The sequence below is a fragment of the Python bivittatus genome, unplaced genomic scaffold, assembly GCF_059951505.1.
Source record: "Python bivittatus isolate LINGU-HERP-01145 unplaced genomic scaffold, Pbiv_v1 ctg000800_np1212, whole genome shotgun sequence".
Lineage (NCBI taxonomy): Eukaryota > Metazoa > Chordata > Lepidosauria > Squamata > Pythonidae > Python > Python bivittatus.
The window spans coordinates 357,074-384,925 of record NW_028277105.1 but is presented as its reverse complement, the minus strand read 5'-3'; the positions used below and the strand labels follow the sequence as shown (position 1 = coordinate 384,925).

General features: G+C 43.8%; 1 protein-coding gene across 1 annotated transcript; it reads right to left on the bottom strand.

The window, feature by feature from the left end:
* Positions 1–207: 207 nt before the first annotated feature.
* On the bottom strand, positions 208–26,973 carry LOC103056444 (uncharacterized). The gene is made up of 9 exons (XM_088128627.1): positions 26,733–26,973; positions 20,233–20,359; positions 19,913–19,987; positions 16,336–17,363; positions 9,735–9,815; positions 8,561–8,674; positions 7,166–7,292; positions 3,638–3,748; positions 208–2,651 (listed from the first exon to the last, which is right to left on the bottom strand). Exons 1-9 carry the CDS (start codon positions 26,736–26,738, stop codon positions 1,477–1,479), a joined length of 2,844 nt encoding a protein of 947 aa, XP_087984753.1. The 5' UTR covers positions 26,739–26,973; the 3' UTR covers positions 208–1,476.
* Positions 26,974–27,852: the final 879 nt, after the last annotated feature.

Here is a 27,852-nt window from a genome sequence, read left to right as displayed (position 1 = left end):
AAATACATGCACTGATTCAGGGGATCTTAAAGACTGATATACAATTGAAACCAGAAGGTTTTGTTCGGGGACTGACGGACAAACAGCTGGAAAAAAGTCATGGAATTTTGTTTTTGTACAGGATAACTGCAGTGAGATTATTGTATGCGCAAAGATGGAAAGATTCAGCATTACCCACAATGGAGGAATGATTGGGGAAGATGATGGAACTTGAGATGCCCAAATTGACTGTATTGATTAGAGAAAAGACAATATCTACATTTATTGCTGACAAGAAACCCCTTATAGACTTTTTGCGTGAAAACAGACAAAATTGAACTTTTGATGTATGGTTTTGATGATTAGTTAGAATGGATTATAGAAAGAAGAGAGGCATGTTGTAACCATAGAGGAAGAGGTAAACTTATAATTGTATTTATAACTGCTGTAAAGAAAATCAGAAGCTACTTCTGATACAAAATACTTCTTTGTATTTTCTTTCTTTTCTATTTTTCTTCTATTTTTTCTTTCTTTTTTGTACTTTTTACTTCTTCTTTGACCTCTTCCTCTTTTTTTTTTCTTTTTTCTTACTGAATGTTAGTTTGTATTAGTTTTTTATCTTCTTTTTAAAAATCTTGATAAGAGACTCTGCTGAACTGCCCACCTGATCTGCGGAAAACTCCACAAGAACCCTCAGAAAACCCACAGGATCCATCAGGTGCCTGGAGCAGACCAACCTAATAGGTGCTTCCCTTCTGTGGTTGGGGGCTACACCACAGAGCTCCATAACAATGGGGCTTGACACCAAAGCTGTTTGTTTTCACCAGCCAAGAAAGTGATTAAGATTGCAGTCCAACTTATACTCATTACTGGAGTAACCTGGGGATAACATGGAGGCTACTAGTAACCAGAGATTCCTCTATTAGCATTTACAGGTAGTCCTTGTTTAGCGACCACAATTGGGATTAGTAACTCAGTCATTAAGCAAAGCAGTTGCTAAGTGAAACTGCAACTGTGGTTGTGATCTTACTTCAGCTTTCCTTTGCTTTACAGACCTGCAAAGGTCGTAAATGTGAGGATTGGTCATAAAGTTACTTTTTCATCACCATGATAACTGCTAATGGATGCTAAATGAGGCAGTCGCTAAACAAGGACTACCTGTAATTTGGGATCTGGCAGTCATGAATTCAATGCAACCAGTTTGCCATAAGCGACAGCAGTATTTCATCAAACTCAAGGACTTTCCATGACTTTAGAATGCAGAAAATCCAGCACTGATTTTACTTCCATGCCTGGTATTACAGCAAAGGTCTCAGTCAAGGCTAAGATTTTGCCCCTTAAAAACTGTCCCCAAATCCCCAAAAATGCAAAACAATGACTAGGTCATACATGTTGAAGTTACACAAGAGGTATTAAAGAGCTTCAATTTTGTATCCCTGGTCTTGAGTAATTGGTGCAGAGCCCCTCATGAGGAAACATAAATGTCCTCCAAAAGGTTCAGAGTAGTTCACGTTTGACCATTTTAGGGTGTGGTGACGTTTGTGTGGTTATTCCCAGGGGCTGCTGGTATTTTGAGACTTTCTCTTTCATGTGAAATTTCTCGTGTTTCACTATGTGCGACCGATGAGAAAAGCACTTCCCACACTCCAGGCATTTGTAAGGTTTCTCTCCTGTGTGGACTCTCTTGTGAGCCAAGACGTTTGATCGGTCTGAAAAGCGTTTCCCACACTCGGAACATGTGTAGGGTTTCTCCCCCGTGTGAACCCTTTTGTGCCTGGCGAGGGAGGAGCTGTCCGCAAAACATTTCCCACACTCCAAACACACATAAGGCTTCTCTCCTGTGTGAATGCGCTGATGTTTGACCAGGCCTGACCGCTGAGCAAAAAACTTCCCACACTCCAAGCACGTGTAGGGTTTCTCAGCTGTGTGGATACGACAGTGTTTCACGAGAGACGAGGGACGAGGAAAACATTTGCCACACTCCAGGCACTCATACGGCTGCTCTCCTGTGTGGACCATCCAGTGACTCACAAGGGTTGAGTGCTGGTCAAAACACTCCCCACACTCTGAGCATTTGTACGGGTTCATCCCTCTGTGAATCCTCTGGTGAGCCACGACGTGGGACCTGTCTGCAAAGCACTTCCCACACTGGAGGCACTTGTAGGGTTTCTTTCCAGTGTGAGCTCTCTGGTGCCTCACAAAGGCCGGGTGGTCAGCAAAATGTTCCCCGCACTGCAAGCATTTGTGTTGTTTCTCTTGGAGGTGGACCTTCTGGTGGCTCAAAAGGCCCAACTCATGAGCAAAACACTTCCCACATTCCAGACACACGTGATGCCCATCTGCAACCTGGTCCTGATAGTCCTTGACAAGGACAGAGGACCATGGGAAATGCCTCCCACAGTCTAGGCATTCATATGACTCCTCTCCTGTGTGGATCCTCCAGTGGTCGATGAAGGTGGAAGACTGTTGAGCATGTTCCCCACAGTCCATGCATTCATAAGCTCTCTCTGCCATGTGTGTTCCCTGTGGCATTCCAGGGCCTGGCCAGCAAGCAAAAGTGTTCCCACAGGTCCCACACAGGAAGGACTCCTTTCCCACAAGGATTTTATGGTGCACATCACTGCAGTATGTGTTGTGCAGTGGAGGACACAAACTGTTTTCCACATAGTCATCTGGCGGAATAAAAGACAAGTTCATTGTTAGGCTTAGAATAGCTTAGAAAGGCCATCAGTAACACAAGAACACAGAAAACGTTATAGTCTAGCTCAGTATTTTTCAACCTCGGCAACTTTTAAGATGTGTAGACTTCAACTCCCAGAATTTCCATAGAGGCCTGCTGTCTTCAGCCCCAGATTCTTCATCTTCTTGGACTCTCCTTTTCCTTTTTTAGTAATGTTTTTTAAATTTTGATGTTTTATGTATTTATATATATTTATGGTTTTAATGTTTTGTGTGAGTCACCCAGAGTCCCCAATTGGGGGGAGATGGGCGGGGGAGGAATTTAATAAATAAAATAAATAAATAAATAAAATTTCCCAGCCAGCATGCTGGCCAGGGAATTCTGGGAGTTGAAGTCCACACATCTTAAAGTTGCCAAGTTTGAAAAACACTGCCATAAACTCACACTGCTCTCAGTAGAAACTGCTTGCAAATGTACGCAGAGCGAAAACATAATACCTCACTGCAAATCGAGTCCTATTCACTCCTTTTCAAAGGCAAGATGAACTTCATCTTTCAACAGACGCCAGATGCTACTGGATGAGAGGGCAAATAGCTTTAGCCAAGCCTGGGCTGATTTTGCTGACGTTGCATGACAAGATGTGAAAGCCTGTCAATTAATTTAGCTGCATACTTTAATGTATTTTTTATATATTGCATTTATGTCCTATCTTTTCATCCTTGTCAGCTGCCTAGATTCGCATTTCTGAGATGGGAGGCTGTATAAATACATTTAAATAAATAACCAAGCCCGCTTCCACTTAAAAAAGTGTTTTTTCTCCTTTCCTTTGCTGCAAAGTAGCTATTGTGTCTTTAATGTAAAGGGCCAAGGTACCCCCCCCCCAAAAAAAAATCTCAGCTCACAAGAGACAAGGTGTATTCCAGACATTTCTAAGAACAGAATTTATTGGGGAGAATTGTCTGATTACTAAACCGTTACCTGCATTGGTGCTAGAAATCTCTGTATCATCCAATTTGGGGGTTTCTGACAGCCACGGCTCTTCCCCACGTTCTATCTGAGAGATAAGGGCAGGCTTGAAGGCTAGAAAACCTGAAGGCGAGTAGATATGGAAGGATGTGATCAGCAGAGTAATGGTCAGTTTTGAAGCGCAGGAGGAGGCATGCCTGCCCAGGATAGTCAAAAAAGTCAAAATGGTGACTGCTAAAAAGCAGGTGAAGCTTCGATCACACTGTTGCAGCCACCATCTTGACTTTTTTGACCATACCCTGAAGCCACCCCATGCAAGTGCAAAACATGGTGGTATGAAAAAGTACAAGCTCAACATAAATCATAGCACAAATTCCAAGAGATTTGCCATAGTTATAATCCTATGCCCAGTTTCCTAGGAATCAGCTGAAATGCATTTGAATTAGAAATGTAATAGATCTTGCACTCAAGCAACACCACTTCAGCTGAAGGAGGAGACCGATAAAAGAGAAAGCAGCCTCCGCCTTTGCCGGATCCTTTCCTCCTTCCCTGAGTACCTTTCGGATTCGCCTCTCGCTTTAAAGGTTTTGAAAAACTTCGCAATCTTTGTCATGGTAATGGTAGGTGGGAATGATCTTGAGGGACAGGGGAAGAGATGCTCCCTCAGATAAGAGAAGACATAGCCCGCAGCTGCATAACGGGGAGAGAAAGAAACTTAGGAAGGACCTGCCCTAACTACTCAGGTGGTAAATAGGGAGGGCAGGAGATCTGTACTTTCAGACTTGCAAGATTCTGTTAATGCAGCCTAATAATTAAGTAGAATTAGATCATCTGGTCGTGTTTCCTGTCTGGTCTACCTGGGAGGCTGACAGCCACACACTTGATCCTGCATCTCAGCGTAAACCAATGCGTCAGTTCCATGTCTTACCATTGTATTATGTTTATAATCCACCATTTATAACTCTCTGGAAGTTTGAAGGGCTGTAATTTTATCCCCACCACAACGATCCACAATGTACCCCAACAATCCAATGAGTAAGGTGGTACTGACAGAGAGTGGCTCACCCACGTCCCCGTGAGCTCCTTGTCAAGTAGGGACTTGAACCCTGGTCACTCCAGTGTCAATCAACCCATCTCCCACTACGCTATACTTACGCTGACCGTATTTTCTTGGAAAAAAATAAAGGCCAAACCTGAAAAAGGGGCAAATCTGAAAGTGGTCCATAAGGATACAAAACGTTAACTGATTGTTTGTTTGTTTGTTTGTTTGTTTATTTATTTGGCTTGTGTGCCACCCATCTCCCCCACGGGTGACTCTGGGCGGCTCACAATAAAAAAGAAAAAACACAATTCTCTCCAAGATGGCTAAAAACTATAAATAATTTAAAAACATATAAAAATACCGTAAAAAACCTCCTCTAATTTTGGCCCTATAAAAACCTGTAAGATGCTGGGGGGGGGGGCAACCCATCATCCCACCAGCCATCTCCACAGGTGCGAGCCCCCCTCTGGCCCCCAGGCCTTCTGGCAAAGCCAGGATTTAATACCTTTCCTGAAGGCCATGAGGGAGGGGGCACACCGGACCTCAGGAGGCAGGATGTTCCATAGGGCGGGCGCTGCAGCAGAAAAGGCTCTCTGCCTAGACCCCACCAATCGAAATTCCCTGACCGGTGGGGTCTGCAACCTGGCCCTTCTGCTGGACCGAGTGGGACGGGCTGAAGTGACCAGGGTGAGGTGGTTCCTCAGATAACCTGGTCCCGTGCCATGAAGGGCTTTAAAGTTCATAACCAACACCTTGAATTGGACCTGGAAGCAAACTGGCAACCAATGCAGTTCGTGTAAGAACGGTGTTATATGTGCCCCCCAGGGGCATTCAGAACTGTCTGCGCTGCCACATTTTGCACCAGCTGTAGCTTCCGGATACCCTTCAAGGGTAGCCCCATGTAGAGCGCATTACAGTAGTCCAACCCAGAGGTGACCAGGGCATGAGTGACCGTGCGGAGGTCCCCCTGATCCAGGAAGGGGCGTAACTGCCGCACGACACAAAGTCGTGCAAAGGCCCTCCTGGACACGACTGCCACCTGCTCTTCGAACAGGAGTTGTGAGTCCAGGAGAACCCCCAAATTACGCACCGGGTCTGTCTGGGGTAGTGCAACCCCGTCAAGAACCAAAGATGACAAAGTCCTAGATCTTGAGGCTCCCCGTATCCACAGCCACTCCGTCTTACCAGGGTTCAGTTGAAGCCTGTTGTCCCCCATCCAGGCCCCCACAGCCTCCAGGCACCGCAAGAGGGTAGCCACAGCATCACTTAGGTCACCCGGGATGGAGATGTATAATTGGGTATCTTCAGCATACTGATGATACCTCACTCCATGGCGCCGGATGATCTCACCCAGAGGCTTCATGTAGATATTAAATAGGAGCGGTGAAAGCACTGACCCCTGTGGCACCCCACACAGTAGGGGCCGGGGGCTGGACCTCTCGCTCCCTATCAACACCGATTGGGTTCGGCCTTGGAGAAAGGAGCTGAACCAGCACAACATTGTGCCACCCAACCCCAACTCCTGCATCCAAAAGGATACCATGGTCGATGGTATCGAAAGCCGCCGAGAGGTCAAGAAGAGCAAGGATGGATGAACTACCCCCATCCTGCTCTCGCCAGAGATCATCTAAAAGTGCGACCAATGCTGTTTCTGTCCCATAACCAGGCCTGAATCCTGACTGATAGGGGTCCAGATAATCCATTTCCTCCAGGATCCTCTGAAGCTGCTGCACGACCACCTTTTCTACCACCTTCCCTAAAAAGGGGAGGTGGGAGACTGGACGAAAGTTGTCCAGGAGGATGGGGTCTAGCAACGGTTTCTTGAGGAGAGGGCGGACCAAAGCCTCTTTGAAAGGCTTCGGGAACACCCCCTCCTGCAAGGATGAATTAACCACCGCCAGGACCCACCCTAAGGTCACCTCCTTGGTAGATCTAACTAACCAGGAGGGACACGGATCACAGGTGGTCGCACTGACAGCCCCAAGGACCCTGTCCACTTCCTCAGGGACAACAGGATCAAACCGTTCCCAGATAACTGGATGTTTATAACTTTGCTTTACAAAGGAAAATTCCAGAGCAAAACCAAGAAAAACTTTACAAGAATGCATCTTCTAATAAAAATATCTAAAATCTAACTGTACGTTTTAAAAAGACAATTCAATTCCCATGTTTTTCCCATGAATGTGAGAGACTGTACATGAAGCGGTACCATTTGTACCGTAAAGATTAAATAACCGAAATTAAGGACACAAGTGAGCTTTTGAACAATAAATTTAAAGGACAGCTTTCTGAAATAAAGGACTGTCCTTTGTAATAAAGGACAGAGGGTCACTGTAACTATACTGGTTCAAACCTTCTTGAACATCTTAGAAGCATAATGAAGAATTCCCTTGTCGGAGCTCTCATTCTGCATGGGACAGAAAGCGTTCTATAGTGTCACTATTTCTGAGTCTAACCGGCCACAGAGGGTACATATCATCCTTCATCTCACCCCTTACCCAACGAGGCCACGATCCCGTAATTCTCCACCATGACATCTTCATACAAAGCTCTCTGGTTTGGATCCAGCAGAGCCCCCTGGTCCTCTGTGAAATACACAGCCACATCTTCAAAGGTCACTGAACTCTACAAGAAAGATAGCACGCTTGACCAACCTGCTCCATTTATATACATAGAATATACATACATACATACATATACATTTATGAATACATATATATTTCTTCCTAGCGTTTTTCCCACGTGTGCAGGGTCCTCTTTTTCAGATCACCCGAATGTTGATCCATTGGTTGTGACAGGAATTGACCTACCAGCTTGTTGCCTGAGCCTGACGTCGGGGGCTGAGAGTGACTGGCCCAAGATCACCCAGCTGGCTTTCATGCCTAAGATGGGACTAAAACTCACAATCTCCTGCTTTCTAGCCCAGAGCCTTAACCAAGTTATATGGCTGGATATCTAACCAGTGGAATTCTGGCGCAACCTATGAAGCTGTGCATCAAATTAAAATAGTCTCATGATAATCAGTAGAAAGCAAGATGATTCACTAATCAAGATTTTATTTATATCGGTGGGTATCCTTAGGTTTAAAGCCATTTACTCTTTCAAAATCTAAAATTCCAAGCTGCGTGCTCCGTACCATACCTGCAGCCTGGCACAACCTTTGATGGGGGCAGAGATTGGATTTTCTCACAGCAAACTCTGACCTATAGACTGATGTGATGCAAAGTTTACAAAAAGCAAATCTATTACGCAAATCTACTGACACCCAAACTGACACTTAGTCATTAAGGACTGGATGCAGTTACTGAAATAATGCAAACCCCAGACTGAAGACGCCCTTTGCAGCAATTCTGGAAGTGAGATGATGCAAAAGAACTATCTAATCCATTATCCATTCCCACAGCGCTCAGGTGGGAATTTTTCAGGGAACCAGATTTTTCAAGGAACCTTTCAAGTAGGATTTGAGCATCTCCCATTTACGTTCCTCAATTGGATTCTCAGTAAATTTTAAAAAGAAAAAGAAAAACAGGAATAGAAATCTCATTTATGGAGCTACTGAAAAACAGTAACCCTGCATGAAATGCTGTACTAACTGGAAGTCAGAAATCCTTCTGCAATAGATCCCAATCTATCCCTTATCCATTCCTGTCTTAATGTACGTTGCCGACTCTAAGTAGACTTCAATGCTGCATTCAGAAATGGTCCATTTCCTGACATGAAGTCTGCCAGCTAAATAGCATCGCTCCAGTCTTCCCCAGTGTGTGGACTTCAACTCCCAGAATTCTCAGCACCATCCATACTAGCTGAAGAACTCTGAGAGCTGGTCCATCAATCTGCTGAGTTATTGAATGGTCTTTCGGTCAATTTCATGAAACGGAAGCCATGTGTCTCACCTTAATGCAGCTCTCAGGAATTGTGGTCAGTGGACTGAAGTCATATTCCATTATCCCAGCCAGCTCACCACGGAAAAAGTTACCATACCATCTAAATCTCAGTCCTCCATATGCTTATTTACATCTGTGGGGACATATGCAGGATTCGGGTGTTAGAGGCTCAGTTGTTTCAACTACACAAGATACGCAGGCTGCAAGGCTAAATTAATTAAAATTAATTAATTAATTTAATTAATCAAAGACCTGGAGTAGTTTATGTCTCCTTTTTTGTCATTCCTCATTTTCCATGGAATAAGGCATTTTACTGCCCAAGCCAATACATATCTTCGTCCCAGCCTGGATGCTCAGTATCTAAAGGCCATCAAGTTATCACACGTGGCAAGCATTTTTCCCCATCCCAGGCACTAAAAAAGTAACAACATGAACAAATTAAATAGCTAATCATCTCTTGCGACTTCAGGAACTTCGCTGTTTCTTGTTTTAAAGACAGCATTTTCCAGAGCAAGCAGCTTGTGACACAAAAGCTGCGTGCTGGGTACCACCTAAAATAGGAATAACAGATTGCATGAAGGACAAGGAGCAACCCAGAAATGAAGCAGATCACTGCATTTTTTTTTATTATTATTATTTTTGCAGGACTCAGTGAGGGTGAACAGTCCATTTGGGGTCAAAGGATGAATTTAGGTAACTTCGTAATTCTTAGTCCTGTCTCTCCCTCCGTAATTCTGAAACGCTGCCTAGCCTACGTTAACCTCCTCTCCAACTTGCCACCTGCCGAATGCATCGGACTACAAACCCCATCATCACCGCTAAGCAGCCAGGCGAGGCGGCTGATGCAACCCAACACATCTGGAGAGCATAGGTTGGGGAAAGCTCTGCGATGCCCTTTGCACACTCCCAAAACGGGCCACCTTGCCTTTGCTTTCTCCCACGCGTCCCCTTCCCATCCCTTTTCCCCGGTCACAATAACTTTGCGAACTCTCACGACCGCCCTGTCCCCAAAGGCAAAGCAGGAATCCCGGAAGCATCTCTTTCTTCTTCCCTAATGCAAAGTTTTTGCACCCCTCCAAAAGTACGAAAACCGACAGAGGCTCTCCCCCCGCACCCCCACCCCCGCACCCACGGCGCCCGCGCGCTTTGCTGCCTCCCTCCGCCTGCTCATGTGCTTCCTTACCTGCCCTGGCGCCTCCACCGCCTCCATACTTTTGACAATTCCATCACGTCTGCCACGCCGAAGCCAATCAGCGTCTCGAATCTGGAACCAGGAAGCCCAATGGCCGCTGGGATTTGTGGTCCAGTTGGCTTCCCTCCAGAATGGAACGGAGTCGCTTCTGGGACTCGTAGTCTTCCTGTCCTTTCAGAGCTCAGTGTTTCTCAGTCTCAGCTACATTATGCTGCCTGGGGGAATTCTGGGAGTTGAAGTCCACCCCTCTTAATGTGGCCGAGATTGAGAAACACTGCACTAACTGAAACTTTAATCCTCTGGACTCTGCATCCAAACCACTGCATCCATTTTGCCAGCACCCACCTGGAATCGTTCCTAAGGTCACATTCAGCACCATGCTGAGTAGGGCAAAGGCTCCCTGAAGATCTGCAGCCATCCAGCTTTGGAGACCAATGAGCAAGCCATAAAGGTGAAGGCGAGTGCCCCCCTCCACCATGTTTTATTTATATAGCAGGCATTCAGATACACTGTTCCTGAACATGGAGGCTCAGTTTAGGCATCATGCCTCTACAGTTATATTTTTCATGCAAGGGAGTGTCTGAAGCACACACTAATAAGGGTGTGCCCCACGCCAGTGCTACTTACTTTTGTGAAAATGTGCCATCAGTTGCCCTCCATGGATAAACTGAACTTTAACTTCCATAATTCCAAATCAGCCTAGCCAAAATTTCTTTGACATTACCGCATAGCATTTAACTTTTCTGACAAATGCACTGGAGCTTATTCATTACAAATAAAATGGTATATTTGGTGGTGGTGGTAGCGGTTGCTATATTACGTCTTTTGTGATTTTCATGCCACTAAAATTATAGAATATAACAGGCCTAGTTAAATTAAAAGCAGGTACCTGTTTAAAAAGGAAGGAAAATGAAACCGGGCAGCAAGATTATTTTATTTTATTTTATTTTATATATATATATATATATATATATATATATATATATATATATATATATTTAATTGATGACAATAACTGCTTTATAAATTACTAATGTGAAGAAATTGATTTTTTTTTTTTTTAGACACAGTTTATAGAGTTGGACATCACAAACGTCTCAGATCAGAATGATTCCAACGTAAACTTAGAGAAATCCTGCAAAAGTTTTTACGGATAAGTCATCCTTTCTTCCTGTCCCATCCTTCAATTTAATATTTAGTGACACAATACCAGTCCTCAAAATACTAGCCCCAAGTATTTTCAGATTCAGGTTATTCGCGGGAAGCCTAAAGGTGTCTTGTAAGAAATGCTGCGTGTATGCTAAGAAATCAAAGCTTCCTGTGAACACCTGAAAGATTATGGGTAGGGAGGCCGTGGCCTCCACCCCGGGTGGGAATGGCAAGACCCTGAGTAGCTTCAGTCAAAACACCTGCCAAAATACAGGCCTGGGAACAAGGAAACCAGCTCCAATTTGCTGGGTCCTCGGACACCGCACTGAGGGCCACCTGAATCAATTTATTAACAAACCATTAGAGGCTTTTGTAAGCCACGAATTAGCTTCAGCTAGAGTTGTTCCGTGGTCATCGCTTTGTCCGGGCTTTTGCTTGTCAAGAATCAGCACTTCCTTCCCTTGCGAGCAGGGGCTAGAAACATTGGCCACAAAGGCTTCGTAGGCTGACCACCATGCGCGGGCTAGCTGGCGGGTTCACACAAACCTGGACTAACCAACTCTGACCCCTCGCGAAAGGAATTTTGTGAGCGAGCCCACGACTGGAAGAAAGAGAGGAGACGTGGCATTCAGCTCCGGCTGTGGTTAGAGGTGTCCGGACAAGGCTCCGGAGGGGAACCGAAGTTTATCATTAGCATGCTACAAAGCACAGCCAGAGGTGGAAATCTCACGCACTAATATCCCCCCCAGACTATTATGGGATAGGATGCCTTTGTGTGCAGGTTTAAGACACGTACTTCCTTGCTTACACTGTATAAAAGATGGTTCAGGCGCTCGATTTGGACTTGGGTCCCGAGCGCACCTTTGTTTCTGCGCAGAAATAAAACGTTGGAATCCCCTTTCCGTGACTCCACGTGATTCACTGGCTCCTCGCACTGGGTGAAAACGAACCCAGGGCTGGGCTGGGCCAACAGGGCGAACCCAGCAACGCACGAGAAAAAGGCCCATCAGGGCTGTGGCACCAACTCACAGGAAGATCGCTCGCTCCAGTCGCTTTGCTTTGCCCGTCGACCAGAAGTGAGCGAATTCACCAAGAAATGTGCCTCTGAAATTACCAGAAAGGGACCTCTGCTCCTCGCAGGAAGACTGGCTGGGTTGGGGTGGGATTGCTCTCAAAGTTGTGCCCCATTGTTTGTGGGAGTACGAGTCAAGGAGGATCACACCCAAAGTTGTTTTGCAGCGCAGAGGAGAAGAGGGGTGGGGTGGGTGCTACTACAATTCTGGAGGGTCCCAAGAATAACCAGATTCATTTGCCAATTTTCCACCTACTCTGGATCTTCCTGTAAAAAGTAGGTTTTCCCTAACGGACCTTGGTTGATCACAAAAAAGCCAAGCCAGGCGAGATCTGGTTTGGACTTGGATGGGAGGCCACCAGGAAATCCTAAAGCAAATCATTCAACTGGGGAGTCAACATCATACTTGAGAAGAAAGCGATGGCAAATCACAGCTATTTTAAAAAAAACAGCATGGAATTGTTTATAACAGTGTTTTTCAAACTTGGCAACTTTAAGACGTATGGACTTCAACTCCCAGAATTCCCTGGCCAGTATGCTGGCCAGGGAATTCTGGGAGTTGAAGTCCATACGTCTTAAAGTTGCCAAGTTTGAAAAACACTGGTCTATATAGTTACTAAAAATCAAGTTCGTCTCGGGGAGACTTTAATTCCTATTTTCCAGTTCCCCAATTCTATCCGTCATTACTGAATTAAAGTACTCAAATACATCCTGCTTTTAAATCCAGTCTTCCTGAACTTTCAGATAGCTCTCTTATTTTTAGTATCCTGTTTGATTTTTATTCTAATATGGCAACGCTTTGTTCTAAATATGTTATTTTTTATGTGTCCAACTTGGGAAATTTTCGTTATAAAATGTTGGGTTGAAACTGAATTAAATTAATTAATTTAATGTAGCCGCATCCGCTTCAATGGCTCAGTGAATAACCCCATTATTTTGTGCTTCGGGAGCTAATGGAGATTTGTCATTTCTAATATTCATTGCACTTCCTTAGAAGAGTCTCCATTTCATCTCAAAAGTGGGATGAAATATTTCAATCTTCCTTTTTCGTCCTTACCCAGCACGTTATTGATAGTGTAATCCCTAAACTGAAAACCGACTGGGGAATTCCTGCAACGTCTTTTAAATGATACTGGATTTATATAATTCATTTTCTCATCCAAAGCGTTCAATCGTTTTCTTTTATCCTATATAATTTATGGAAGGTAAATATTTATCCCTGTCCATTCTTTTTTTATATATATTTTTTGTTTTCGGACCTTTGAGTCATCCATGCACTTTTCTTGATGACATTTTTCAGAAGCGGTTTGCCAGGGCTGCGAGAGAGGGACTGGCCCAAAATCACCCAGCTGGCTTTCGTGCCTAAGGCAGGACTAGAACTCACAGCCTCCTGGTTTCTAGCCTGGAGCCTTCACCACTACACCAAACTGGTTCCTTGTTCTATTAATCTGCTGTCAATTAATGTATCCTATTTGAGGCTGCGATCCTACAGAGTAGGTCTAAGTAAACCAAATGAGACTTACTTCTGAGTTACGTGTATAGGATTCCACTGTAAATCAGATGATGACACAATCGGATTGACACCAGAATCCTATACATGTAATTCAGAATCAGTCTCATGCAGTTACGTCATTTTTAAAATGCTATTTGAAATCTAATGCCAACTTCATTTCATGATGCAAGTGCTAAATCAGTGTTTCTCAAACTCGGCAACTTTAAGACATGTGGACTTCAACTCCCAGAATTCCCCAGCCAGCCATGCTGGCTGGGGAATTCTGGGAGTTGAAGTCCACATGTCTTAAAGTTACCGAGTTTGAGAAACACTGTGCTAAATTATACAACGAATTGTCATCAACCCCCAAGGCGTTATCTTATCTCTCCAACAAGCCACTTTTTCTTCATTTGACTGCAAGGTTTTTGGTCCCCATTGTACAGAAACATTACTGTATGAGCTTTGCCACTTTATCCAACACTTATTCACAGAATAATACACATATCATATACCATTTGTCAATATAAAACTTCCAAAGAATCTACTGGAAAAACAACCAATGGACACCTTCCCTTCATGAAAACGTCAACAATGCTTTTAAGATTATTCGGTCCGTGCCAAGACTTAAATTTCACTGGTTTTGACCAAAGAGTTGCGCAGCTATGGAGCTCTTTCACAATGAACTCAGTGGGAGCCTCTGGCAGAGAAGAAACTTTTTCCGTGTCGAAATTCCAGATTCAACCCTGGCACTGGGAGAGGGTCTTGTTTAAAGATGGGTATAATGTCTCCAGTTGGGGTAGACTAGTTTTCCCCAGCCTTGTGCTCTGCACATGGGTTGGTTAATTCCCACCCAAATGAGAAGAAAGCCAGCGAACTTAAATCTTTGCACTGATATTTGAGCTAACACAAATGCAAAAGAATTGAAGATGGTTAATGCAGCGGATGGCAGTTTCTCATGTTTTGAAGAAAGACAAGAAAACAGTAGTGGACATCAAGAAGGAAGGTCCCGTGGGGATGTACTGTGGTTTTTTTTCCCCCTGGATTTTATTTCTCCACCACCCTGGGCCAGATCCAGCCCATTTTTAAACCCAGTCTTTCTTTTTTTAGGTAATGGTATGGGGGAATGACCTTGGGAGATGAGGGGAAGAGACACTGCCTAGGGAATGATCAGATAAGGGAGGGCATACCCCACAGCTGCATAACAGGCAGAGAAAGAAACTCAGAAAGGAACCTCCCTAACTTCTCAGGCTGTAAAGGAGACGGGGAGATTTGTACTTTCAGACTTGCAAGATTCTGTTAGTGTAGCCTTACAATAAAGTAGAATTCGCTCATCTGGTACTGTTTCCTGTCTGGTCTACCTGGTAAGGCTGACAGCTAGCTTTTCCCACACACTAAATTTGGTCCTGTTCTGTTCTGCTTTCGACAAGTTATCTTGGTGATAGGCGGACAGATAGATAGACAGAGGCATCAGCCACTGTACAGATAAAAAGGGGCCTCACATGGTTGAAACCCCCCTCCCCTGTAGCTCTGGCAGGTCTCACTCTTGCTTCAGCCCCAGCCCCAATGAAGGCTGCAACAGATTGTTCCTAAGGGAATTTATTCCTAAAGGAACTGGGTACTTAGTCCGCTTAGTTCAAAGGCTACAAGACCACCCTGCACTATTTGAGTCTTCCTGCTCATTCTGCTAAAAGGGGGCTCAAAATGCAGACCTGTCCCACCGTCCTGCACTGAATTCAACACAGCGACCTGCTCTGCTGCTTCTTTCTTGAGCTGGGTATTCAAGCAGGCTCTAACACAGTGTTTTTCAAACTTGGCAACTTTAAGATGTGTGGACTTCAACTTCCAGAATTCCCCATTCCCACGCTGGCTTAGAAATTCTGGGAGTTGAAGTCCATGCATTTTAAAGTTCCCAAGGTTGAGAAACACTGACTGGGGAGTTCTGGGAGTTGAAGTCCACACCTCTTAAAGTTGCCAAGTTTGAAAAACACTGCTCTAAAGAATCCCCAAGCAAGCACTTTTCAGGTATGCTGGAAACATTATCTCTAGAATGTTGGAGCATGCTAACAGGGGCATCCTGGGAGTTGTAGTCTTATTGCATCAGAAGGTTACAGGATGGAATACAGCATTAATTTTATCCCTGTCATTTCTTGACTAGCTATCATCAATATCTTTAGAGTAGTGTTTCTCAACCTTGGGAACTATAAGATGCGTGGACTTCAACTCCCAGAATTCCCCAGCCAGCATGGTTGGCTGGGGGATTCTGGGAGTTGAAGTCCACGCCTCTTAAAGTTCCCAAGGTTGAGAAACCCTGCTTTAGAGCAACGAGGCAGTGATTTGGAAGGGCTCCCACTATCCTTCAATACCAACCACTGTTTCCTTCTTAGAAAGACTCCCCCCCCCACAATGTTGGTTCCAGTTTGAACCAGGAAAAAAAAGCTGTAGAAAGCACCAGTTCAGTAGCACCCACACAAGAACATTTACACACTTCACTGTTGCTAGATGTGCTGCTATTTTAAAACATTTGGGAGTTGTTATTTCCATATGAAGAAGGATAAACAATGGACCAACCAATTAACCCAAAACTTTGTGGGAGGAACAACATGGAAAACTGAATCAACTGCTCCACATACAGCTGTCATTAAAACTCAGAAGACAGTCCTTCCCCTCATTCAGTTCTACATCTGTCTTCAATATTTCTTCTGTTATCCGTATATCTGTCTTCCTCCACGGCATCAATTAAGCATGATTTTCAAGAACCTTTTTTTTTTTTTTTTAACTAAATGTGAATTATTCAGAACGTATTCCATCTGAGTCAGCCATTCCATACTGAATTAACATTTCACTGCTCTTCAAAGCCATCGTCCCACTTAAGTTAGTCATAGGATCTGACTCCTAGAATGAACTCGGTGATGTACGTGAAGGTGGGAACGCCGTCGAAAACATTTCCCACACTCTAAGCATTTATAGGGTTTCTCTCCTGTGTGGATTCGCTGGTGTTTCACAAGATTGGATAGCTGAGCAAAACATTTCTTACACTCCAGGCACTTGTACGGCTTTTCTCCCGTGTGGACTCTTTGATGACTCACGAGAGCTGAACGCTGAGCAAAACACTTCCCGCACTCCAGGCATTTATGGGGCTTCTCCCCTGTATGGACTCTCTGGTGATTCACCACATCTGAATGGATAGCAAAAGACTTCCCACATTCTGGGCATTTGTAAGGTCTCTCCCCTGTGTGGATTCTCCTGTGTTTCACAAGATCTGATTGTTGGGCAAAACTTTTTCCACATTTCACGCATTTGTAGGGTTTCTCCCCGGTGTGAATTCTCTGATGATTGACCAGGTTTGACTGATGAGCAAACCGTTTGCCACACTCCTGACATTTGTAGGGTTTCTCTCCAGTGTGGACCCTTTGATGACTCACAAGGACTGATTGACGTGCAAAGCATTTGGCACACTGTAAGCATTTGTACGGTTTTTCTCCAGTGTGGACTCTCTGGTGGTTGATAAGAACCGAGTGACGGGCAAAACATTTCCCACACTCCAGACATTTATAAGGTTTCTCCCCTGTGTGGACTCTTCGGTGTCGGATGAGTTGTGATCTCTGAGTAAAACATTTCACGCACTCCAGGCACTGATAAGGTTTTTCTCCGGTGTGGATTCGGTGATGGTTCACAAGGACAGACTGCCGTGAAAAACACTTTCCACACTCAAAGCATTTAAAAGGTCTCTCTCCTGTATGGACGCGCTGGTGTTTCACAAGCTCTGAGTGATGGACAAAGTACTTTGCACATTCCAGGCATTTAAAAGGTTTCTCTCCCTTGTGAAGCAGTCGATGTATAGCAAGATCCGACTTCTGAACAAAGGATTTTCCACACTTTCGACAACAGTTCTTTTTTCTCAATCCCCCTGGGGAGAAAAAAGGCAAATCTTGAGAATAAAAGGGACATGAAAAGAAACTAGAAGATTACATACATACATACATACATACATACATACATACATACATATTCAAGGGGCATATGGTCATGGAATAAATTGAATAAATAAATAAATAAGTGTCACCTGCTGAGAAACAACACATTTTTGAGGCTTCCCGAATGAGCATTCACTTATCTATAGGACAGCGACAGCCAAATTCATATTGCTATTTTATATTTTGTATTTGAATATTGTATATGTTGGATGTATATGGTGGGTTTGATTTTTGATTTTTGGTTTTTGGGTGTGTTTTTTTTTAGGCTGTATACCAGTCAGATTCACATTGTTTGAGCTGGATGGCTTATAAATCTCAAAAATAAATAAATCCATGAAGCCCTTTTTGATTAACTGAAGGCTTGGCTAATATTGTATAACCCTTGGCCAGTAGCTTAATAACACAGAGAGGTGTTTCTCAACCGCAGCAACTTTAAGATGTGTGGACTTCAACTCCCAGAATTCCCCAGACAGCATAGCTGTCTGGGGAATTCTGGGAGTTGAAGTCCACACATCTTAAAGATGCTGAGGTTGAGAAACACTAGCATAGAGAATGAGAGAAAAAAGAACCTCAGTGGGTCAGCCTCAGTCAATCTGATCTTGCAAGTTGGGCTGAAGAGCTGCAGAGCAAGTGATCTCTCCACAACCCATAATGGCAGAAACAGGATTGTGCAAAGCATGTGAGCAAGGAGACAACCACCAACTACTTGCAGTGGAGCTGTGTGGACCTGGAAAAAAAGAGATGCTTGGTCTGTGGCCCCACAGGTTGAAAACCACCTCTTTCCAACAGCTTTGCACAACCCTTGCTGGAATCCTTCCAGATGTGAAGTAGTTGAGTTGACTGGGAGCCTGAAACATCTCTACCTGGTACCCAAGTCTTATAACTCCCCATACGTGGCTGGCAAGGGCAAACACTGTACCTGATTAGGCCTAGGTTGATGGTGATTGAGCGTAAAAGTATTCTGCTAGTTTCATTTGAGCTCATTTTACTGCATCTACGTTTTAACGATGTTAAACCAGCACCATTTCTCCAGCACGGCAAGTTAATTTTGCCGAGTCTAATTCTATGAAGATATTATACGTGTTACCATAAGAGGGAGCTCCTGAATAAGGAATCATTATTTGGGGCCATTTCATGGAGAAAATCTATGTGGTTGCTAAGGGTCAACATGGGCTTGATTGGCACATAATCAATCCGTTGGGGGCTATGAATGAAATGAGTTTAAATACTGCTTCACAGACAAACTAACTGAATTTCTATTGTGGATCTACTTGGATTTACTTGATTTTATACATTTGGATTATTTTTAATCCTACTGATTTTCTGCATGTTAAGCTTTATATTTATTTTTCAATTTGTTTGGACTATCCTGTATTCATTCTTCATTGACACTAACACAATTAGTTCCAAGACAAAGAACTGAATATTATTCTGAATGACCAAAATATGTGTTTTATTAAGACCTTACTATAAAACTTGTATTTTAAGCACTTCCTTTACGCTGTATTGCATATGATTTTAAAGGAATTTATGGCATTTAATTCATCTTACTCTTAACATCATACTATCCTTTTCTGAATATGTTTGATGAAAATGCATTTCTTTAAGGATATAATTCTCATTTGTTACAAATATGTAACAGGAGGCAGAATAAAGAAGATTTGATAAGATGGGGAGAAGGCAAGGTAGTTCCTCTGTTGTTCTATCACAAAACAGAGATTTATTTACATGGGAATGGAGTAAGTTTCAACAAAAACTTGATTTCAAATATAAACATTCAGAAGAGAACGTTTCCATTCAATAACACAATATAGTCGTCAAATTGGTTTTCAATTAAAAAAAATATTTGAAGGCTGATTCCAGTGATAAATATGCTATGATAGCAACTCAGCTAGGACAGCAGGTTAAACACACTAAATATAGTCCCAGAATTATCCTTGGAACAGAAAAGTCAGAAATAAAGACGGAGTCTCATTGACAAATAACAGAAACGGAATTGTGTTGAAACCAAGGTCAGAGGGAAATCAGATCTGGGGAGAAATGATTTAAAAGCAGAAATGGAACATCGACTCAAACAAATAAAATCTGGATCTAAACAAAGACGAATCATTACAAATTCAAGAAATCTACAGAATAACTAACTCACGGACAGCATGTAGAAGAATCTTACCATACTTATTAAATTTATATATTTAAAGACAAAGGACGCAATCATGCCATTAAAAAGTTGTTACATTCCTTTAAAGCTTGGAGGTCCAATAATTGAGATAGTGCCAGATGTCCCCCCAGATATACTTAGAAAGCAAGGAGAGAACATTTTGACATCTTTTTCTCTAAGAAAGAAAGATCAAAAACAGGCGGGCTGCTTGGCTGCACTTTTAAGTATCTGTTCAAATAAAATATTGAGACGAAAGGAGATTCCACGGCTTTATTTGCCAACTGGGATATCCCCAACTCTCACCTGAGCTGTTTTCATCCATACCTTGAGAATCCAGCAACCAGGGTTCTTCTCCTCGTTCCAGACGAGAGATGAGATTAGGCTTTGGAACAGGAAACCCTTGACAGAAAATCAAATTAAAAATCACTGTCCTGAAAATACAAGGGAGAAGCAGAGATTGATCACAGCATCTGTTTTGCATCTGTTTAGCTCAGTGTTTCTCAACTGTGGCCACTTTAAGATGGGTGGATGCTGGGGAATTCCCCCCCATGCTGGCTGGGGAATTCAGGGAGTTGAAGTCCACCCATCTTAAAGTGGCCACGGTTGAGAAACACTGGTTCAGCTCAAAGAAGGAAAACTCATACCTAGGGAGGCCACGTTTTCATAATTCTCCACCATGACCTCTTTGTATAAAGCTCTCTGGGTTGGATCCAGGAGGGCGCCCTGGCCCTCGGTGAAATACACAGCCACATCTTTAAACGACACCAGCCTCTGAAAGAGCAAAGAACCTGGATTCAGTCTCCCTTGCCCTCCAAACCCCTCTTCCTGGGTCAGACGCAACTCTTTCAGCCAGAGACCCACGAGGGCCAAAAAGGAAAGTAGAAACTGATACCTACAATTGGCCCAGGAATGAAGGGAACATGGGCAGATCAACATCATCGTGCCCACGAGCCATGCTTTTTCCAGCACTATGACCCATCCATGCCCATTCCACCAAGCTCCTACTATGTAATAGCTCAACGTGGGGCTCAAACATAATAAATTATTAGTATTAGGGAAGAAAACGCGTTTAAGGAACCTATATTCTACACATGTGTTTTACTGGGTTCATCCTCAGTGACCACTGTTGGCTTTTTTATTCTTTGATAATACCGTGGCGGTCGTTGCTGTTGTTTTAAATTGTTTTAATGTGTGCCAGGGGACGCGGTGGCGCAGCGGCTTAATGACGCCGAAAGTTGCCGGCCAGAAATGGTCGACACTTCAGCGGTTCGAGCCCAGCTCCGCGCAGCAGAGCGAGCTCCTGCTTCCTCCCCAGTTCCTGCCAACCCAGCAGCTCGAAAACTTACGCGAGTTGATCAATGGGGACTCTCACCCCGGTGGGGAGGAAAAATGCTGGCGGCGCTTGCACGGGAGACGGGAGCAGTTGCCGGTAACGCGGAAGCCGCGCATGCCTGAAAAAGGCGCGAAGCCACGGAAACCCCGCCTCCTGCGCTCACCAGCTGGGCTCTGCTCTAGGAAGGAGGCCATGGCAAACCACTTCCGGGAGGCCATGGCAAACCACTTCCGAAACACCTTGCCTTGAAAACTGCAGGGACTCGTCCAGGCAGTCGCCGCAAAATCGGTCACGATTGAGTGCAGATTAAAAAAAAAAAGTGTGCTTAGCCACCCAAAGACGCATTCGCAAGACGGGCGGCCATGTAAATCGATATAATAAAATGAACAAAATAATATGAGAAGCTCTAGTTAACTTTTCTCCATGCTGCAATTTGCAGATTGGTTTCTTCAGAGTCCAAAAAAGGGAGCTTGTTTGCCTTACGTTCACGCCGAGCATGATTAAACTGACCCTCAGTCTTTATCTTCAGCTGGTTATATTCATCTAAAATTTAATCAGGTTAGTTAAAGATCTAGCAGGCAGCTATACCACACAAAATATCAAGCATAAATAGGTTTAAACTTTCAGTTAGTCTGCAGCTCAATAATTCAATGCAAGGTGCAAATCCAGAAAATAGGTTAATTCCATAATCAGCTTAGGTGTGTTAATGTCGATGTGGATGAGGAATACAGGTAGTCCTCATTTAATGAACATTGGTTTAGCGACTGTTCAAAGTTACAACAGTGCTGAACAAAGGGACTTAACAACCAATCCCGGCACTTACAACCGCTGCAGCACCCCCATGGTCACATGATCATGATCCGGGCACTTGGCAACCAACTTGCACTTACGATGGTTGCAGCATCCCGGGGTCATGTGATCACCATTTGCAACCTTCCCAGCTAGCTTCTGGTGAGCAAAATCAATGAAGAACCACGTGATTTGCTTAACGGCCATGGTGATTCACTTAATGACCACTGCAAAAAAGGTTGTAAAATTGGGCACAACTCGCTTAACAACCACCGCACTTAGCAACAAATTTTCCAGTCCTACTGTGGTCATTAAGCGAGGCCCACCTGTAGCTCCATTCTGGAGTTGTGCTGCCCTCACGTTGAGAGCAACTTTGAATGGGCCTCTAATATTTCTTGCTACATGATTCAACTGCAGCTTTTGCCCATCTGGAACAGGACACCATTCAGATGGCGATGTGGCCCTCACTTTTTATTCTCTAAACGGGTGAAGGGAAAATTAAAGGAGGTCACTAAAAGAAGACAGAAAATGCTCCCTTTTTTTGGATGCAGAAAAGGCCGTTGACAATTTGACAATAAAGCCATTCTTGCTGGCTGTACTGAATAAAATGAAACCCAGAGAAGTGAGTGCAAAGCTTGGGTGAAAATCATACGTAACAGAGCACTCTCCGCAGATTTTCAAATAAGTAAAGTCACCAGGCAAGGATCTCCGCTCTCTCCTTTATTATTCATCATTGCTCTAAAAATATTAGCAGAAAAGATCTGAGGTGACACACAAATATCAGGTCTTAAAATCTGTGGAGAGGAATATAAGCTTCAGTGTTGTGCAGATGATGTAGTATTAACCATCACAGAACCACAGAAGGTAATAAAACAGTTGATGAAACCAATCCGTAGCTTTGGAGAATTCTCGGGATACAAAATAAATGTCTAAAACCCAAAAATAATTACAGAATACTTGACGCAAGGAGAAGTTAATCTCTTGCAGGAAGAATCTGGCTGTCAAATAACCTATTTCAAGTGAAATACCTTGGTCTGCATTTGACAGCTAATACAGCAATCAAGAAATATATCAAAATAAACTATGCCGAATTATGGTCAGAAGTCAAAAGACTTCTCGAAAGGTATAGTCATTTAAAGTCATCTTGGTTAGGATCAGTTAGAGTTATCAGAATGAATGTATGATCCAAGATAAATTACTTGTCTCAAATGGCACCGATTCCAATCTCAGGAAAAAAACCTTACAAGAATGAGAAGAAAACATCAGTAAATGTATATGGAGTGGGAAAAGACTTGAGTTAAATTTTAAAAATTGACAAGGGGTCTTCCTCTTCCAAATTTTAAATTGTATCATAAAGAAAGCTGCCTGTCATGGTTCACAGAGTGGATAACGTTCCCGAATAGTAGAACATCAACACTGGAAGAAGCTTGTCCAGCCAGTGGACTCCACAGGTATTTATCCTAAAAAGACATATTATCAGACATTTAGATAAAAGCATGGAATTCCATAAGAAAAAGAATAAGCCCAAGAATCTCACTGTTAACCTCTCCTTCAAATGCTTTCCATGTTGGAGATAATTATACTACGAAAAATGGAATTAATAAGCAGATATGGTTCACTCAGTTTCCACGAACAGATTAGACAGAGTAAGAATTATTCAAAAGGCTGGAATATACCATGATTGACGTAATTACAAATTGCTGGAAGGATAAAATCTGATCTTAAGAATGAGGGAGGGACATTAAGAAAAATGACAGGATTTGAAACGCTTGTACAAAATCAACACCATTTGTTAGGGCACATATATAAACTCCTACTCAGATATGACATGGAGATAGAATAAATAGAAAATTGCATGATAAAGTGGATGTAGAACAGTCACAATACAACAATGGGAAGAACTATGGACCAAATCCATGAAATTCACTCCAAGTTATGATCCAAAAGAAAATTGGTATAAAATGTTTTACAGATGGTCCACGACTCCGTCAATAATTCCCAAGATAGATAAATCATACAGTAACAAATGTTGGAAATGCCATGAAACAGAAGGAATATCTTACCACATGGGGTGCACATGTAAAAAAACCTCAGAAATATTGGAAAGATATACATAGTGCCGTCCGAGAATTTTGGAAATTAATTTTGAAATGAAACCACATTTTTTTAACTTGGTATAATTCCAGAATATGTTAACAACTGAGATATATGCTCACAGCTGTGAGGATAAACTTTGCCCAGCATAGGGAGAAAGATACAGCACCGAAGATATCTGATTATGAACTTAAACTTGGAGAGTACACAACAGTGCCAAAACTAACAGCATATAACCACCACAGAAGCTTAACTAAATGTAAGCAAGAATGGCTTCCATATACAGGTAGTCCTCGCTAAACGACCGTTCGTTTAATCATGGTTTGAAGTTACAGTGGCCTCAGAAAAAGTGCTTTACGACCTGTACTCGCACTTATGACCATCACAAACTGTCGCACCCCCCCCACAATCATGTGATTGTGATTTGTGATCTTTTTTTTACAATGATCGTTAAGCGAATCATGTGGTTGTTAAGCGAATTCCAGCAAAAAACATCCATTGGGGGAAGCTGGATTCACTTAACAGCCACATGATTCACTTAACAACTGCGTAAAGATTGGTCGTAAAATTGGGTCCAATCATGTGGTGATTCGCTTAACGACTGCCCTGCTTAATGACCAATTTTCTAGTCCCTATTGCGGTCATTAAGCGAGGACTACCTGTACACAGTACAACACTCAGCAAAGCAAATACAAACACTTACAGTATGGTTTTTAAGGGGTTCTAAATATTTATAAATACTGCAAATTGGTCAGAGAATGCAGGAGGGGGAAGTTAGAAATTAAGTACTTATCTACCCTTCCAAATAGCTCCTTTTCTTTCCTTTTTCTTTCTTTTTTTCCTTAACATTTATAAACCATAATAAATCACATAGACCTTACTATTAAGCCGAAACCTTTTTTTACATTATAAAATAACCGAATGCATTTCGCAATTGTCTATCAATGCCCTACTTCACTTCAATTGTACAATTCAAGCACCCTTATGTTTATTAACATTTAAGAAATTATATTTAACATTGATATGCGCTTTTTTTTTAATCTTTAACTTATCTGAACTATCCCAGGGTTAACAATTTCTTGCTTATATTGCATACCTACCGCGGTACCCAGCTAGCATCTGTATTCTATAATGTATTATTTGCATGTTATCATGCAATAAAACAATGACTTGGAGGGGGGGAAAAGCATATGGAAAATGCTCTCTTTTTCAATCCTACTGTACAGGGGGTGTTCTGAAGAAAAAGATATAAAGTTTAGGAAAAAAGGAGGATAATATAGTTGGCTGGGGGAAACACAAGAAAATTGTGGAAAAGTTTGTTGAAACTTAAGCTTCTAGATCAGTGTTTCTCAACCTTGGCAACTTGGAGATGTGTGGACTTCAACGCCCAGAATTCCCCAGCCAGCATAGCTGGCTGGGGAATTCTGGGCGTTGAAGTCAAGCTGCCAAGGCTGAGAAACACTGGTCTAGATCATTGGATACTTTGAGGGGGCTACTTTATTTCAGGCAAAGATAATCCTTTTACCGCTTGCAGATAGCTACCAAAAACAGCTGACGGAGAAGCTGTCTTCTGCTTCTTTGTTCTCAATGGGATTTCTGGTGCTCAAAATGTTGCTGACCATGGAGGAGGCCCTCAAAACGGTTCCTAAAAGCAATCAAGCCAATGATGGTTTTATGAAATCAACCTGCCTAGATTAAGTTGGAGGCCCTTTCTGTTTCAGCAGCGCTAACCATCTCATAATAATTACATTGGATTAATTTCTACATTTGAACCAACTTTGTTCCATAAGTTTACTAATATTGCCACAAACTTGCTTTTTTTTTTTTTTTTTTTTAAAGGCGGAAGCTTCTTAACAGCTAAAGATTTAGAAATGCGTTAAAGAACGAGCGATGCCCTAACATCTCCTCACCTGCGAACAGCCTTATTTTCTGAGGGGTTCTTTTGAAAACAAGCAAAAATGAAACGGTAGAAATACAAAGCGCTCCTCTGCTAAACCGTGGCTTCTTTCAGGACCACGATGCAAGACATGGAAGCTGGCTTGATGTTGGTTTAAAGCAAAAATGAAGCATCCTCTTGGACGAGCGTACAGTATTCAGAAGGGCAAAGCGATGCCTCTGAGGCCCTCGTTTTTATTTAGTTTATCCCTGTCAAAAGTTGAGAAACCTACAGTTCCATTCACCACGGGGGACACTGCATAATGCAGTGTTGTCCAAACTTGGCCGCTTTAAGATGAGTGGACTTCAACTCCCAGAATTCCCCAGCCAGCATGGCTGGCTGGGGAATTCTGGGAGTTGAAGTCCACTCATCTTAAAGCAGCCAAGTTTGGACAACACTGGCATAATGATATTCACCTACAGTAAGATTTCATTTGACTGAAACAAGGGCGGAGGGCGGACCACAGATGGTACAGAGACCCTTCCCAAAAATGGCACCAGGGTGGCATTTATTCCTCCGTCTCAGCCAAGGGTCCCCTTCAAAACGGGTTTGCCTTCCCGGGCAAGCAGAGCAGCTCGAACGGGTTGAACGCCGAGTTGACCTCCCGATTCCCGCAACCCCCTGGAGGGAGACGGGCAGGGGCCGCCCCGCCTGGCCCTCTCATTCCCCACCTGCCCGCCGCCCGGCCAACTTCTCTTAAGAGCAACTTCTGCCGTCGGCCCCCCAAGCCCGGACGATCCCCTGCGCCGAAGTACAGACGCGGAGCGCCTAGCTGGGGTCCCCAGAGCGCCCCCGGCTCTCCCCGCCGCGGACAACAAAGGGGTCCCCCCGCCTCCGGCGCCCGCCCGCCCCCCCCCCCTCTGGCTTCTGCATCCCTCGGAGGGTCCGGCCGCACGGCCGCGCCGAGAAAAGCCCAGACAAAGGGGCGGGGGTCTGCCCCCCGCCTCCCCAGCGGGACCCTCGATGCCGCCGCCGCCGCCGCCGCCCCTCACCCGCATTGGCCGGCTGCGCCGCGGCGGCTCTCTCGGGAGGCTTCCCGCGGCTCCGACCCTTCAGCGCAATCCCTCCGTCCCCGCCGCCGCCGCCGCCGCCGCGCGGGTCCGCGCCTCCTCCATGCCCGCTCGCGCAACCTCAGCCGCCAGATCCCCGGCCCGGCAGGACTCCGGAGCCATCTGGCTGCTGGGACATGTAGTCCTCCTCCCGGTCTTTTGCCTGCCCTGCATAATCCCCCTCCCCGCAGACACACACGCGGGATTCTGGGAGCTGTAGTTCCCCCCCCCCCCGCATCAGCGGCAGTATTTGACCTCGGTAGCCTAGCGTTAAAGCAGATGACGGACGGCGGGATTAACCCTGTGACGGCTTGCAACGGAGTGCCGGACTTCCACTCCGATTTCCAACACGTGTAATAATCGTCGGGAAATTCCTAAGAACCGCGAAAGAAATCTCCCACGATAGAAATGGTTATTGCATGTTTTTCCTGACTGCAAAAAAAACGCTGCGACTACAAGCCTAGTTATTCCTACATCACCTCTTTCTGTATTTTAACATGTTACCGCCTGGAATATTTGGATTCTCTACATTAGTTAACATACTTAATTTCCCATTTTTCTATTGTTAAATAAAATGACTTAAGCTGGTAGTTTGTGTATCATGAAATGTGTGTGCGCACATACGTAGGCACTAAGATTAGTTTCATTAGTAGACAAGATATATTTTCCCCCTTGCCCATTTCCATTTCAATGCCCTTGACAAAAATTTTTGACTAAAACCTGTCAACATTTTTGTCTGTTCAGTTTCAGACTGTTGGCTTCAGTTTTCCTTCTACCGCTGTCTAACTTGTTTCACCAGTGAAATCCCAAAGCCCACATATTCTCCACGACGGGTGCAGTTAAGAGGATGATACGCTAGCTCCTAATTTCCATAAGAAAAATCCTTTCTGAATATTGAGATTTGAACTGTGCTAAAGCACAGGAGTCAGGCCGATGTAAAAGCGTGCAAGTCTTCCTGAGAGGAGGTTTTGAAAACGGGGCTGGGTCTTAAGCGAGAATCACTATTGCCTGCTCTAACAGATATTTATTGCGCATGTAATGTTGCAGTGTCAATTCACAGGAA